This window comes from Balaenoptera musculus, chromosome 10 (assembly GCF_009873245.2).
Source record: "Balaenoptera musculus isolate JJ_BM4_2016_0621 chromosome 10, mBalMus1.pri.v3, whole genome shotgun sequence".
NCBI lineage: Eukaryota > Metazoa > Chordata > Mammalia > Artiodactyla > Balaenopteridae > Balaenoptera > Balaenoptera musculus.
This window is the reverse complement of record NC_045794.1, coordinates 77,962,945-77,977,789: the sequence shown is the minus strand read 5'-3', so window position 1 is coordinate 77,977,789 and position 14,845 is coordinate 77,962,945. Positions and strand designations below refer to the sequence as shown.

Here is a 14,845-nt window from a genome sequence, read left to right as displayed (position 1 = left end):
CTCTATTTAGCCTACAAGCTCCTAAAAACATCGGTCGCTAATATCTAGTACGTGGTGCCTCACAGGGAGCAGTTACTTAATAAACACATGCAGTGAAACCTGCCCAGCTCTTCCTGGCATGTGCAGAATGCCCCAGGGCCTGCAATACTGGTGAAATGGTGTTCCTAGTTCAATGTCACCTCTTCCATGTCTGCCCAGCCTCCAGGCAAAGCAGTCGTGCCCTCCTCTGTGTCCCCATGGGCACCTTACAAATGTTCCTGGTATATACAGCACAATGCACTGGTTGCTGATTGCCTGTCTCTCTGACCAGACTATAAGATCCCCAAGGAAAAGGCCAACCTTATTCACCTTGGCACCCCCAGGGCCTAGTGCCATATATAGTATTCCTTCTACAAATATTGTCTGAGTGCCCACCAGACATCAAACACTGGGCACTGGGGACACATGAATGCCTAAGCCAGTTAAAGCTCCCCTCTTAATGACCTTATATTCTGGTGAGGCACACGGACCAAAACCAAATAAGCAGACAATAATTTAAATAGTTTCAAACTGAGGTAAGTCTTCTGCAGAAATCAAAAATATAGCAGGAAGGAACTACTTTAGATAGGCTGGTCAAGAAAGATGGCGTTTCAGCTCAGATTTCAAGGATGAAAACAATCTAGCCACATCAAGAGTAGTGGGAACAGCATTCCAGGCAGAAGGAACAGCATGTGCCAAGACCGTGAGTTCACTGAAAGCTTGGTCTCTGCAAGGAACTGATTAAAGACCAGACTGGCTAGACTTCAGTGAAGGAAGGGGAGAGTAGAGTGGGTCTGCCAGCTACAAGCCGGTGACCTTGGGCAAATCACATGCCCTCACACTTGTGTCTCCAGCTTTCCAGCTGCAGAAACGCAGATAATAATGGTTTCTATCTCATGGAGTTGTTTCAAAAACGTACATCTATTTAACTGAGGCTTCCAATAGTGCCTCAGTAAATATTAGTATAATAGTTGTTATTATATTTATCACACAGGCAAGTGAAACAGAATTTAGGTAACATAAGCCAAACACACACACAAAATCATAGAGATGCAGGAGGGATCTGGGCAATAGGGGTAACCAGACTGCCTTTTGCATTGCTTACATATACGAGGTCAACAATCAGCCTGCCTTTTCCAGGTAAGGAGGCAGACACAGCTTACGGCTTCTTGGAAGTTTCTTTTCTTTTTTTTTATAAATTTATTTATTTATTTTTATTTATTTTTGGCTGCATTGGGTCTTTGTTGCTGCACACGGGCTTTCTCTAGTTGCGGCGAGTGGGGGCTACTCTTCGTTGCAGTGCGCGGGCGTCTCATTGCGGTGGCTTCTCTGGTCGCAGAGTGTGGGCTCTACGTATGCAGGCTTCAGCAGTTGTGGCTCGCGGGCTCTAGAGCGCAGGCTCAGTAGTTGTGGCGCACGGGCTTAGTTGCTCTGTGGCATGTGGGATCTTCCCGGACCAGGGCTCAAACCCACGTACTCTGCATTGGCAGGCAGATTCTTAACCACTGCGCCACCAGGGAAGCCCCTTGGAAGTTCCTTAATCACAACCCTCCTCCTCCCATGGGTTCTTGGAGTCTGCCTATGCCTTGAGCACCAGCTATGAGAGCACTTTCCACAGCGTACTGAAATTATTTGGTCAGTGCCTGCTTCCCACACTAACCTGTGAGCTTCTCCAAGGCACATCCTCAGTCATTTTTGTTTCCCCAGGGCCTAGTATCTGGCCTGGTATTCAACAAGCATTAGCTAAATTGGATTAAGAATTAAATTTTCAAGTGACTAAATTCTTGTCTATGTCTCCATGATACCAGCATAAGTTGTTTCATTGATTTTTGTTCACTGGGCTGGCCAGTTAACTGGTGTAGTGGAAAACCAACCTTTGTCTTGAAACTTGGAGCTATTTAGCACACGTAAAACACATCTGCAGACTGAAACACTCACACAAAAGGGATTTGTGGCCTTCACCCCATGTGGTTCTCTGGTGGGAGATGAGTGCACCAAAAGTTGGTGATTTAATTTCCAAATGCAAACCCTGAACTGAAGAATTTAAGGGAGGCATTCGCAAAAAATAGGTAGCAAGGAAATAAAGATGGGAAAATGATGCCTCTTGAGTCAGGAAGATCCGGGTTCCAAACTGCTCTCCCACACATTTGTTCTGTAACGGGGAGCACATTCCTTAGCCTCTTAGGACCTCAGTTTCCCCACCAGTAAACAGCTGGCAGTGGTAACAACCCCATCTTCAGGAGAGCAATATTGAATCCCACATGGGGCATTTCAGAAATGGTCCACTGTCCATAGAGCAGGATACAAGTGCCCAAATGTTACAAAACATCACAAGAGCAAAAACACAAAAGACTGGCAGGAAGGCTTCCAATGAAGATAGGAACATCTGTTTGAATGTGGAGGAGTTGCTGGGAACAGGACAAGTACTAGGTCACCAAGACAAGTGAAAACATTTGAGGAATTTTTAAGAGCCAATCGATACATACTTACAAAAAGTGCTTGCTGCCTGAGATAAGGTCATTTCAAAAAAAACAAATCTATTCCATTAAAACATATATTTACTAAAAGGGGTGTTCCTAATGGTACCTGCTTAAGTCAGGCTACATCAATTAAAGAGATGCGAGGATAAGTAGTCTGGAGGCTGAGGCTGGACCAAACAAAACTGGCTTCTGAGTCCGGCAAGCATTCTCCCTGTGCCAGCCACCGTCAGCCGTCCAGGCGCAAAGAGCTGGGCGCCTTCATAGTTTCAACCCCTCTTCACCTTCTGCTTTGAAACATTCCCAGCTCTCCTAACAGCTGACGGTGATGATGAAGAACCCAGGGGATTCATGTCCACCCAAGACCCGCCCCTCCCAGCCTGAGAAGGCCCCCAAATCCCTTTCAGCATCTTCGGTAACCCAGATGCACGGGTTTGGCCTCTGCCAGGGTAATTCAGTGATGCCCCCAGGCCCGGATAACATATCCTCTCTGCTCCCCACTGCTTCCACCCCACAGACAGCTGTCCTACTTGCTTCTACACAATTAGTTGGCACAATGGGGTCCTCACACAAGGAGGAGGGGCCACCCCCAAACCCCATTATGATGATGATTGCTGCCATCAGAGCTGCACTGGACCATAAAGGAGTGTCACTGCACAGACTTCAGGCACGAGGACACATCCCGGATTGGAAGGAAAGGAGGGACAGATGCAGAATGAGAACCACCTTTCACCTCAAACGGTCTTCCCGGCCACTCGGCTAGATGAGGCCACAGCCTACGAAGGGGGACACCCCCAAAGTGCAGGGTGCTCCTTTGGGTCTTGGCTCAGCTGTCCCCTTCTCCGTGAGGCTTTCCAGGATCCTCTGGTTGAAACTAACCTCCCCTGCCTCCAGCCAGCATGCCCTACCCCCTCCTGGCTTTATATTTCTTCCTAATAGCGATTGCATCTGACATGCTATTTCCTTCTTTATTTTCACACTGTCCATCTTCCCTCATGTAGTGGGTCGAATAATGTGGTTCCCACAATTCACATCCACCCGGAACCTCAGAATGTGACCTTATTTGGAAATAGGGCCTTTGCAGATGTAATTAGTTAAGGATCTCAAGATGAAATCGTCCCGGATTTAAGGTGTTCAATGACTAGTGTTTTGCCAAGAGAGAGGAGAAGGACATTTAAGGCCACATAAAGATGGAGGCAGAGGTTGGAGATATGCTGTCAGAGCCAAGAAACACCAGGAGCCACCAGAAGCTGGAAGAGGAGAGGAAGGTTTCACCCCTCCAGCCTTCAGAGGGAACGTGGCCCTGCTAACAACTTGATTTTGGATTTCCAGCCTCCAGAACTGTGAGAGAGTAAATCTGCATTGTTGGAAACCACTGAGTTGGCGACCACTTGCTACGGCAGCTCTAGGAAACTAACACAGCTCACTGGAAGGACCTCCATGAGGGCAAAGATTTGGGACTGAGCTGTTCACTGCTAGAGAATCCTGGTGCTTAGAACAGTGTCTGACACACACTAGGTGCTCGATAAAGATCTGTTAAGTGAATGCATGGATGCTTTAACTTTCAAGGGGGAAGGGTTTCTATAACTCAGGTTGGCCCGGAGTTCCATATTTAACCAGTCATCCATGCTGGGTCCATTTGGACCGGGATCCGCCCTCTCCTCCCACCACCATGAGGGATAATGTCTCCTTTGTTTCTCTTCCCTTTCACTATAGTGGTAGGTAAAGGTACTGGCTTGGGAGTTAGAGCTGAGCCTACATTTGAATCCTGGTTCCACTACTTATACAACCTGTAGTAAGCAGATTAATGGCCCCCAAAGATATCTATGTCCTAATCTCTGGGATTTGTGAATATGTGACCTTACGTGGCAAGAAGGACTTCAAAGATGTGATTAAGGATCTCAAAATGGGGAGATTATCTTGGATTATCCGAGTGGGCTCAAAGTAATCACAAGAGGCTGCATAAGAGGAGGCAGGACGGTCAGAGTCAGCAAAAGAGACGTGATGAAACAGAATTCAGAGCCAGAAAGATTTGAAGAGGCTAGACCGCTGGCTTTGAAGACGCAAGAAGAGGCCGCAAGCCAAGGAATGTAGGCTGCCTCCTGATACTAGAAAAGACAAGGAAACGGATTCTCCCTACAGCCTCCAGAAGGAATGAAGACCTTTCTACACCTTGGTTTTAGCCCAGTGAAACCCACTGCAGACTTCTGATCTCCAGAACTGCAAGATAATAAATGTATGTTGTTTTAGGCCAGCAAGGTTGTGGTGATTTGCTACCACAGCAGTAGGAAATGAATATAGAAACCTAAGGCTGTTTTCTCTTCTCAAAAGTGGGAATTGTAATAGTACTTTCTTCACAAGGTACCAGGAGGACTAAATGGAACATGCATGGAACATTCAGGGCACAGCATGTGATGTGTGATAAGCATATTCTCCTCCATGCATGGTGACCCTGTCTCCTGGCTGGGCCTGGACTCAAGGCAGGCTTGAAGAGGAGAAGGGGCACTGTAATAGCTTTCTGAAGGATAAGTGGGCACATTCTGATGGATTCCTCTACTGAAAAGCCCTCAGGGGCCTTCTCTGCTACATAGTGCCCAGCTCTCATGACGGCAGGCCGAACCAGAGTAACTCAGGTTTCAGAAGAATGTGGCTATGGGTTACCATGCACCAGGGGTTGTCTTGGTCAAGTTTTCAGGCAATAACAGCTCATAGGCCTTAGGGTTGTTGACTGGCCCTGGGGAGGCTTGAGGAAGGCATGTCTCTTGGGAGAGAGAGGGAAGACAGACCTCAAGACAGGAGAGCAATGCAAGGAACTGGGTTTGTCCATAAGCAAATCATTGAATTCTTTTTGCTTATTACTCTAGGGTATTGAGGATGAATATTTTTAGCAGGTGGATTTTAGTTTTTCTCTCCAGTGTTCAAATCCCCTTCTGTTACCCCAACCCTTTCAGAAAGTCTGTTGTCAGACCGGGTTGAGAAATGACCTCGTTCACAGTGTCATGTGTTGAACAGCCAGCCAGCAGATGAAAACCTAAAAACTGCTACCAGGGGCTGCTTGGAAGTCTTCTAACTGTAAACGTGGAAGAAACATGCAGATGGATATGAGTAAATGTTAAATTTATACAAATAAGTGAGGGGAGCCCACAGATACCTTAACATTAGCACGCCTGGGGGCTTTGTCCCCGCCCTGAACACATCCTGTGCAGGGTGGGGCATTCTGGGATGGGACAATAAAGGTGAGTGTGGCCTCTCCTATGTGGCCCATTTTCTGAAGGGGACCCAGCCCTGGTTCCATTACGTGATTGGGACCGCAAGTGGAGCCCGTGGTGGTGTTGGGAGAAGTGGAGAGGTACGTGAAATTTGGAGAAACAGCCGCTAAGTAGATGACTCAGGAAGAGACGTGAGATAAACTCACTCTTTATAAAATATACTAGAAGACAGTGACCCTAGAGGGGGCAGGAGTGGCAAGTGTGGTACAATTAATGCTTGGGTTAACGCACTTCGTCTTCTATACACAATGCCATCAGGATCATCTTTTAAAAACACAAATGTGATCGTGTCAGTCCTCTGCTGAAAACCCTTTAATAAGTTCCCAGCATCAACTAATAAAGTCCAAACTCAGAGCCCTTCCCATCGTGGTCCCTCCCATCTACTTCCTTGCTTCCAGAGCCAGTGCTGGGGTAACATGATTCAATTTGCCATCCCCTCAAAAGATCTCTTACTGTAGTGACTTCCCTGGTGGTCCAGTGGTTAAGACTCTGTGCTTCCACTACAGGGCGTGCGGGTTCGATCCCTGGTCGGGGAGCTAAGATCCCACAGGTCGCACGGCCGAAACAATAAAATAAAATGATCTCTTTACTGTGCTGGTTCTGCTCCCCGAATTACCTCCCACCCGCTCCTTCTCTCAGTGAACGTCTACTCAGGCCTCAAGACCCATTTTTTTTCCTCTTCCCCAAGACCCAATTTTAATGCCACCTCCTCTCTGAAGCCTTTCCCAACCTTGGTTACAGCCAAGGGCTCCTTCCTCTGGGCTTCCGCCACAGTAGTAGTTAACATCACTTGAGTGCTTGCTCTGAACAGGCAACTGTGCCTAGGACTTCATGCCCATCATCCGGTTTAATTCTCTCAGCAACCCTGCAAGGGAGGCACCGTTACTAGCCTGCTTTACAGAAGAGGAGATCTGGCACAGGGAAGGTAAGAAACTCGCAGGTCACGCAGAAGCCTGGATTCAACCTCACACACTGGCTCCAGGTCTGCCTTCTTCCTGCTGCCAGTGTGGAAGTCATCCCCTTGCATCACTGGGCACCCCAAACCGGCTAGTTCTCCGACATTCCTGCTCGGTCAATGACACCTCTGTCCCTCTGGTACACAAGGCAGACACCCATGCTCTTTGCCCTATCATCTCAACAGCAAAGCCCCTGCACCTATGAGACTCAGCTCCACATCTCTTGGAAGTCCTTCTCCATCTGACTTGGGTACCCGTTCTTTGGGCTCCAACCTAGTGCCTCGTACAAGGCCTGGAACATGGTAGGAATCCAGTGTATGTTTGGTATCATTTCTTTACTTTCTTTGTGAGGACTTAGATCAAGGGAGAAAGAATACATCTTCCAGAAAAACAGTGGCCACCTTGATATTTTATTTTTCATTTTATGGCCCCATTTTTAGTGTGTCAGACTCAAGGGGGGATCCAATTAATCCCTAAGTCCTGTCAATTCTACCTTCCAAATAGCTCTTAAATCCACCTACTTCTTTCCATCCCCACTACCGTCTCTCTTATTCAGTCCCCAATCTCTTGCTGGTTTACAACCACCTTCTAAGGGACCTGCTGGCTTCCAGCGGTGTCGTCTCTAGTCTACCTTGCACCAGAATGCTTGTTCTGAAACACACAAACGATCTAGTCTGTCTTCTGATTGAAACCCTGGGATGGCTTCCCAAAGTCTTTCCAACGAAATTCAAATGCTTTAACATGGGTTTTAAGACCCCTCCTCCCCTGCCCCTGCCTACCACGCCGCCCTCATTAACCAACGCTCCTCAGACAGCACGCTTCCCCTACTGTGCATTAGGCCAGGCGCCCCTCCGGCTTCCAGCCTTGGCACCGTCTGTTCCCTCAGCTTCCCCCGCTTCCTCTTTACCTGGATGACATCTGCTCACACTTCAGGCTCAGCTTAGACATCCCTTCCTCCAGGAAGCCTTCTCTGACCTTAAGTTTAGGTTAGTTTTCTTTGATGGATTCATTTTCACTGTACCTGTTGTTGTCTTTGTAACTGAAGTATAACTGACCTATAACACTGTGTTAGCTCCACCTGCATAATACAGTGATTTGATATTTCTATACATTACAAAATAATCACCACGACAAGTCTAGTTACCATCCATTGCCATACAAAGTTATTACCATATTATTGACTGTATTCTCCATGCTGTACATTTCATTCCCATGACAAATTTTTTTGTACTGGAAGTTTGTACCTCTTAATCTCCCTCACCAATTTCACTCATCCCCCTAACCCCTTCCTCTTGGGCAACCACCTGTTTGTTTCTGTACCCACGACTCTGTTTCTGTTTTGTTATTTTTGTTCATCTGTTTTGTTTTTTAGATTCCACATATAAGTGAAATCATACAATATTTGTCTTTCTCTGACTTATTTCACTTAGCATAATGCCCTCTAGGTCCATGCATGTTGCTGCAAATGGCAAGATTTCATTTTTATAATGGCTGAGTAGTATTCCACTGTGTATATATACACCACATCTTGTTTATCCATTTGTCTATCGATGGACACTTAGGCTGCTTCCACATCTTGTCTATTGTGAATACTGCTGCAATGAACATAGGGATGAATGTATCTTTTCGAATTAGTGTTTCATTTTCTTCAGAAAAATACCTAGAAGTGGAATTGCTGTATCAGCTGGTGGTTCTATTTTTAATTTTTTGAGGAACCTCCAAAATGTCCTCCATAGTGGCCGCACCAATTTACATTCCCACCAACAGTGCACGAGGGTTCCCTTTTCTCCACACCCTCGCCAACACTTGCTATTTGCTGGTTAGATGTTTGTTTGGTTTTTTTTAATGTGTCCCCATGGAATCCTCCACGTCCTCTGTGCTAACCCTATTATTCTCTATTTACTTATTAATAGATTGGTAGCTCCTTAACTTATTAGGGTAGACCGGATTATTGTTCCCAGTTCTGCAATCTCTCCTGTACTGGAATAACACACCCATACCCTTTGCCACTAGAGTAGGCAGTGTATGTTTCACTACCCCACTGATGCTGGGCTTGGCTATGTGGCTTGCTTGCCAATGGAATATCAGCAAACACGACATGAGCGGAGGCTCTGAATGTGCTGCAGAGTTTAGTTTGGGTTCTTGTGCTTCTGCTACCTGCCTTGAGGAGAGTACGTGCAGGATGAGAGACATATGAAGCAGACCTGAATCAAACTCTCCACCTGCAGCCACTGCTGAAGCTGACCCATGATCAAGAAAAACAAATTTTTGTTCTTGTAAGTCACTAAAAATCCGTTTGTTAACACAGTATTACTGGAGCAGAAATCTGACTACTAACACTGTCTCTATCCCTCACTAGACTGCAAGCTTCATGCGGGCAAGAAAGAACAGTATCCCAAGCACATAGTAGGCGCTCAGTAAATATCTGTTGATGGGATGTATGACTGAATGAATGAACGTTGGCCATTGACATGTCTGTCTCCCTAGCTGGCACGTGAATTCCTTAAGGCCGAGAACGGCATCTGATTTCTCTCAGTATCACCTGGTTATCTCCACTTCCCACATTGGGTTCTTGGTAGAGATTCAATAAATATTTGTTGAAATTAGATAAATTGAATTTTGTGGGCTGACTTGGGAATCAGTCCTTAATTTATGACATTGTTTCTATGGGAAAATGCATTCCGAGTGCCAAACAAACTTGCAAATGAACTTCTGGAACCTCACCCGCTCATTGGTTCCGGATTGCCAGTTCTGTGGAAATCCATAACTAAACACATGTGCTGTGCTTTGCAGTATGGGAGAAACTGAGAAGCTGCTTCCAAACCCAAGATATTCAGCCTGCAAAAATTCATTTTCCACCCACACAGACAAATTCAACATAGGTTGGATTTGAGGTTCCAACAATAAAATACTAGACTTTTTAGAGCTCACTGTTTATCTAATTGCTTTTTGTCTGCTTATACTGGATGCCTATTCTTAACGTCCGATCAAAAGGAAGTTAAGATCATTTCCTTGCACCACCCCACCTCAACAAATCCACTTTCTAGACGTGTATGAAATAAAGCCCAACCTTCTCAATAGAGAAAATAAATTATTTTTCTAAATAAATCTGTGACATTTACAATAAACACAGTGGGATGCTCTACAGTTATAAGAAAACAACCCCCTTTAGAATTCCTAATTTTGAATGGTACTGACAGCTTAACACGAGTCACAGATCTGAGGCTTAGTTTCATTTCATCTCAGGTCAGAACCAAGCCAGTTTGAAACCAAGTGATCTGACGTGGCTGGGAAGGGCCATCAGTCCACAAATCCGGAATGTTTTATCATACTTAACGCACACGTCTCAGCCTGCCATTGGTAGTTTCCCAATCACTCAGTGTACTCCATTCATTTAACGTATATTTTTTAAGCACCTACTATGCACCAGGCACCATTCTAGATTCTGGGGATACAGTCATGAACAAGACGAGGTTCCCATGCAACTTACATTTTAATAAAGGAAGAGGCAGAGAAAGAAGATCATTTCAAATAGTGATGGGGCCAGGAAGAATATAAAACAGTGATGTCACAGGTGAGGCTACTTCAGACTGGGTCATTGCAGGGAGACATGTATGCTGGGACCTGATGAGCAAGAAAGAGCCAGCCGTGGAAGGATTTGGGGAAGAATTTTCTAGACTGAGGAAACAGCAGGTGAAAAGTCCCTGAGGCAGGAACAAGCCTGGCATATTCTTAAGTCAGAAAGAAAGCTCGTGTGGCTGGGGTCGAGTGAACCAAGGAGAGAGTGGCATGAGATGTCTGAGAATAACCAAGGACCCGATTCTGGGAAGCCCTGTATTCAGGCCCTGGGAGCAGGGGAGTCAGACTGAATTCTGTGACGGAGGCCAGTGGAGGTTTTTAAGCTGGGGAATAAAATGATCTGGTTTAGATTTTTACAAGACCACTCCTCCTGGGGCAGGGGTGAGGGGACAAGAGCAGAAGCAGGGGAAGCCGTGAGCAGGCTTTTCCAGAAGGCTGGATTCCTTTATCATCAATAAAAGTCCTGATGTCTTCAACTTCCTCAATTGTTCCCTTCACCCTCTTGCTGGTCTTGATCACCAGGCTCTCCCCGAGGACACTGCCTCCCTGCAGCCCACCAAGGGCTGGCTGGTTCTTCTCCCTCATCACAGTGGTCCTACTTGTGTCTTCCAGCCTCTTCGGGATGAATCTTCTTCCTTTCTTTCCAAGCCTGGCCCCATCCCCTGCGCTCCCCAGCTCGGAAGCTCACGCCATCGGGTCATCTGCCAGACCCCCCACCCCCGACCCCTCCTCGTCAAGACCATCCACAGACCACCCCGTCCAATCCACTTTCATACACGTCTAGAAAGTGGATTTGTTGAGGTGGGGTGGTGCAAGGAAATTGCCCACCCATGGGCAATTCCTTTCTTTTCTTGACTATTTGGCTCCTCGGTCTCTCCAACATTGCTCCCATAGTCCTTCTTGGTGACTGGTCCACCGAACACTCTGACCCCTCCTCAGTTCCCTGACCCTCTCTGCCAATGATCTTGTCCTCCATCCTATTTCAGCTACACAATCACACCCCAGACCTTGTCAGTACCAATAACTCCGCCCCCTCCATGACCTTAATTTCAAGTTCCCCATAGGCCGACCACTACCTCTTCTCCAGTTCCCCAGGTCCAGCAAGATTTAAACCCCAAAACAACCTCCCTTGCACAGAGCTGGCTACCTTTTCACAACCCTCACTTCCCTCGTGTCCTCACATCCCTCCCTAGAGCTCACTTCTGGCTTGGAGACCAGGGTCCACTATTGTTAAGTACCCACATGCATATCACTGCCCATCCCTTGCAGGCACCCTCAGCTCCTGGGCCCCGCTTTCCCCTCTTGAATGTATTTCCTGGCTAAGCCCCATCTCTGGCTAAATCTAACTCTCCACTACCTTACCACTATGCCCATGGAGCCAAACATGGCTTGTGAAAGCAAACCCACGCTTACTGCTCTCACTTCAAAAGCAAGACCACTGACTTCAAGGGAGCCCTGATGTTGTCTGGCAACTGTTCTCCCTCTCCCGGCTCTGTTCTCTCTTCCACTCTGTCTCATACCTTCTCTCTCTTCTCCCTTCCAACTCCAGGGCTTCCTCCCTCACCTCACCCACCTTACATTACTGAGAATGATGTAAAGCCACATGCAAAGACACTGTGCATGCTTCCATCACCGACCTGCTCCTGAGCCCATATTCTTCACCTTCCCTCCCATGACCAAGGATGAAGGGTCCCATGCTCCTGGCTGAGGCTGGGCCCCCCGCTGGCACACAAGATCATATTTTCTTTCATCTGCTGAAAGACAACACCCCACAGTTCTCCCTTCTCTCTCCTGTATCGTCAGTTTCTCTCTCTCTACTGGAACTTTCCTGACAGCACAAAAACACACTATTTCATGTATCTTAAAAAAACCCCAGGGGCTTCCCTGGTGGCGCAGTGATTGAGAATCTGCCTGCCAATGCAGGGGACATGGGTTCGAGCCCCGGTCTGGGAAGATCCCACATGCCGCGGAGCAACTGGGCCCGTGAGCCACAACTACTGAGCCTGCGCGTCTGGAGCCTGTGCTCCGCAACAAGAGAGGCCGCGACAGTGAGAGGCCCGCGCACTGTGATGAAGAGTGGCCCCTACTCGCCGCAACTAGAGAAAGCCCTCGCACAGAAACGAAGACCCGACGCAGCCAAAAATAAATAAATAAATAAATAAAAATTAAAAAAAAAACAAACAAAAAAACCCCCAAAGCTCTCTGGACTCCACTTTTTCCTCCAACGTCTGCTCCATTTTTCTGCTGTCTTTCTCAGCAAAGCTCCTCCAAAGAGTTGTCTCCACCCTGCCCTCTTCCAATTTTCTCTTACAGCTTTAGCACCACTTCCTGCCCTTGTCACCGTAACCAGTCATCGCCTGCTAAGTCCAGTGGCTCAATTCTCTTCCTCTCTTGCCTGACCTCTCTGCACAATCTGGCACAATGGACCACTCCCCTCCTCCTTTTTTCCCTGGGCTTCTAGCCGGCAACCTTCTTTAGTCTTTCCGCTTCCCCTTCTGGTTGTTCTCTCCGCGTCTGTTACTTCTTCATCTTCTTGACCCCTAAACACTGCACTGCCTCAATGCTCAGTCCTCCAACTAATCCTCCTCTCAATCTACACTCCCTCCCTCATCTGGTCTGAAGACTTCACGACGTACCATCAGAACACTGCTAACCCCCGAAGTCGTATCACCAGCTCGGACATCTCCTATGAACGCCAGACCTGTGTTTGCCAATAGAGTAGCCACTAGCTGCTACGCATGGCTATTTAATCACCATCACCACTGTGACCATCACCACCATCTCCACTGCTGTCACTGAATTAACTCCTGCACAGAGCTCTACAAATATAGACAGAGAAGCTACATAAATGGAACAGATCAGAAAGATTATGGCAAACTGCTTAGTGGGTGTGTGGCGATGCAGTGCTGTTCATGATCAGTTAATTTCTTAAACTCTAGTCTTAGGCAAGCGACAAGAAGAAAACGTTCCTACCCAATTACAATTATTCATGAGAATCTTCCTGGCCTTGCCTCTTTTGTCTGCCGATGATTCTGAAGGAAACAGCCCGGTAAGGAAGCTCAGCAAAAGCAAGGGCAATTATGCGTCTTGTTGCATCTCAGCTTCAGACTTCCTCCATGAACTCTTAATTAATTCCATCCCCATATTTTTAGTTTGTTTCCTGAACCTCTTGCTTATATTGTATTTTTCCCCTCTCCCTTCATTGCTCTTGCGTTCCTCCCCCAAAGGCTCCCAAATTCTACTCCCAGTCTTCTTTTCTTTCCCTAAATTGCCCCTTGTTTAGCCTTCAGCTTCTCTGCACCTGTTCTACTCTTTCTTATCCTTTTTCACCTTTAAAAACTGAAAGCACCAAACTGACAGACACTGTTATGTTTTTTTTTTCCCCCTGCCTGAGCTGCAGCTCAGGCTCTCTCTTCCTTGCTTCTATAGCAAAAGCCCGAGTACTGGGTTGCCATGGCAACAGCGAATCCAACCAGGCCGGTCCCAGCGACGCTGGGAGCTGCCATGGCGAGGAAGCTGCTACAAGTCGCCCTGGGCCTAGATGGGTCGTGAACATCGTAATTCAAGACCAGGCTGGGCAGATTCTGCCCGGAGACTGCGACTGCACATCAGGCCTGTGCACAGCTGTACAGCGCATCCAGAGACAACATCATCAATAATCAGGCTTCCACGGAGCCAACCAAACACGTGACATCATGAGGATTCATCTGAAAATTTTCAAACACGCCTATTCTTTTATCTCCTCTGACAGAGAACATTTTGCATCTCTCTCCAGTCTTGGAGAACTCTGTAGAAAGTAAAAGCTAAAGTGACAGCTCCAACTTACGCCGGTATCCTTCCCCCCAACCCCTCTCAACCCCTGCCCTCCACGTTGGGGACCCTCTCAGTGGTTCAGGTCAAATGATTCAGTAGCACCGACACAACTGGGAACATCCCTGAGAATTAATTCAGATTACACGATGGTATTTTAGTTGGCGCAGAGATGAGTTCCCCCAGGTCATTGGAACGGATCCTTAAAGTAGGGCAACAAGTGTGCAGCCGCATGACACTGTTTCGAAATTGTGAGTTGGTGAGAAAGAACTCAGGAAATACCTCTGTAGCGAATGGCACCAACCGCAGTGAGGGTCTGTCGCTGCTAAACACTCCGAACAGGATTCATGTTGACTGCAGTTCGCAACACGAATTCTCCTCACCTAAAAATAAAGATGACGGCAGTTCAGAGGGAATTACGAGCAACACCAGAAAAGCTACAACACCTTATCTGATGAAGGGCCACAAAGAGACATTTATCCACTCAGATGCCGAACGTCTGTGTAATGACATCGGGCAGCGGTTCTCAAGTTCTAGGGTATGAAGCAGTTTATCAGCATCTCCTGGGGAGCTTTTGAAAGGGCAGATTCCCAGACCCCCTGCTGCTGAGACTCTAGTTGAGTAGGTCTGGGGTGGGGCCTAGGAATCTGCCTTTTTAAGAGTTCTCACAGGTGAGCCTGATCCACAGTCAGGTTTCTGACCTGCCAGTAGTGATTTTCAAGGATCGTGGAATCAG

The 14,845-nt window shown here is 47.2% G+C and overlaps 1 protein-coding gene across 1 annotated transcript in view; it reads right to left on the bottom strand.

Annotated features, from left to right (window-relative positions):
- The window catches only part of PLXNC1 (plexin C1), a 146,184-nt gene that overhangs the window by 98,007 nt on the left and 33,332 nt on the right, over positions 1-14,845 (bottom strand). Inside the window, exon 4 of the mRNA XM_036866611.1 lies at positions 14,392-14,492. Within this exon, the coding sequence (XP_036722506.1) occupies positions 14,392-14,492 (101 nt within the window). The remainder of the gene's footprint in view (positions 1-14,391; positions 14,493-14,845) is intronic.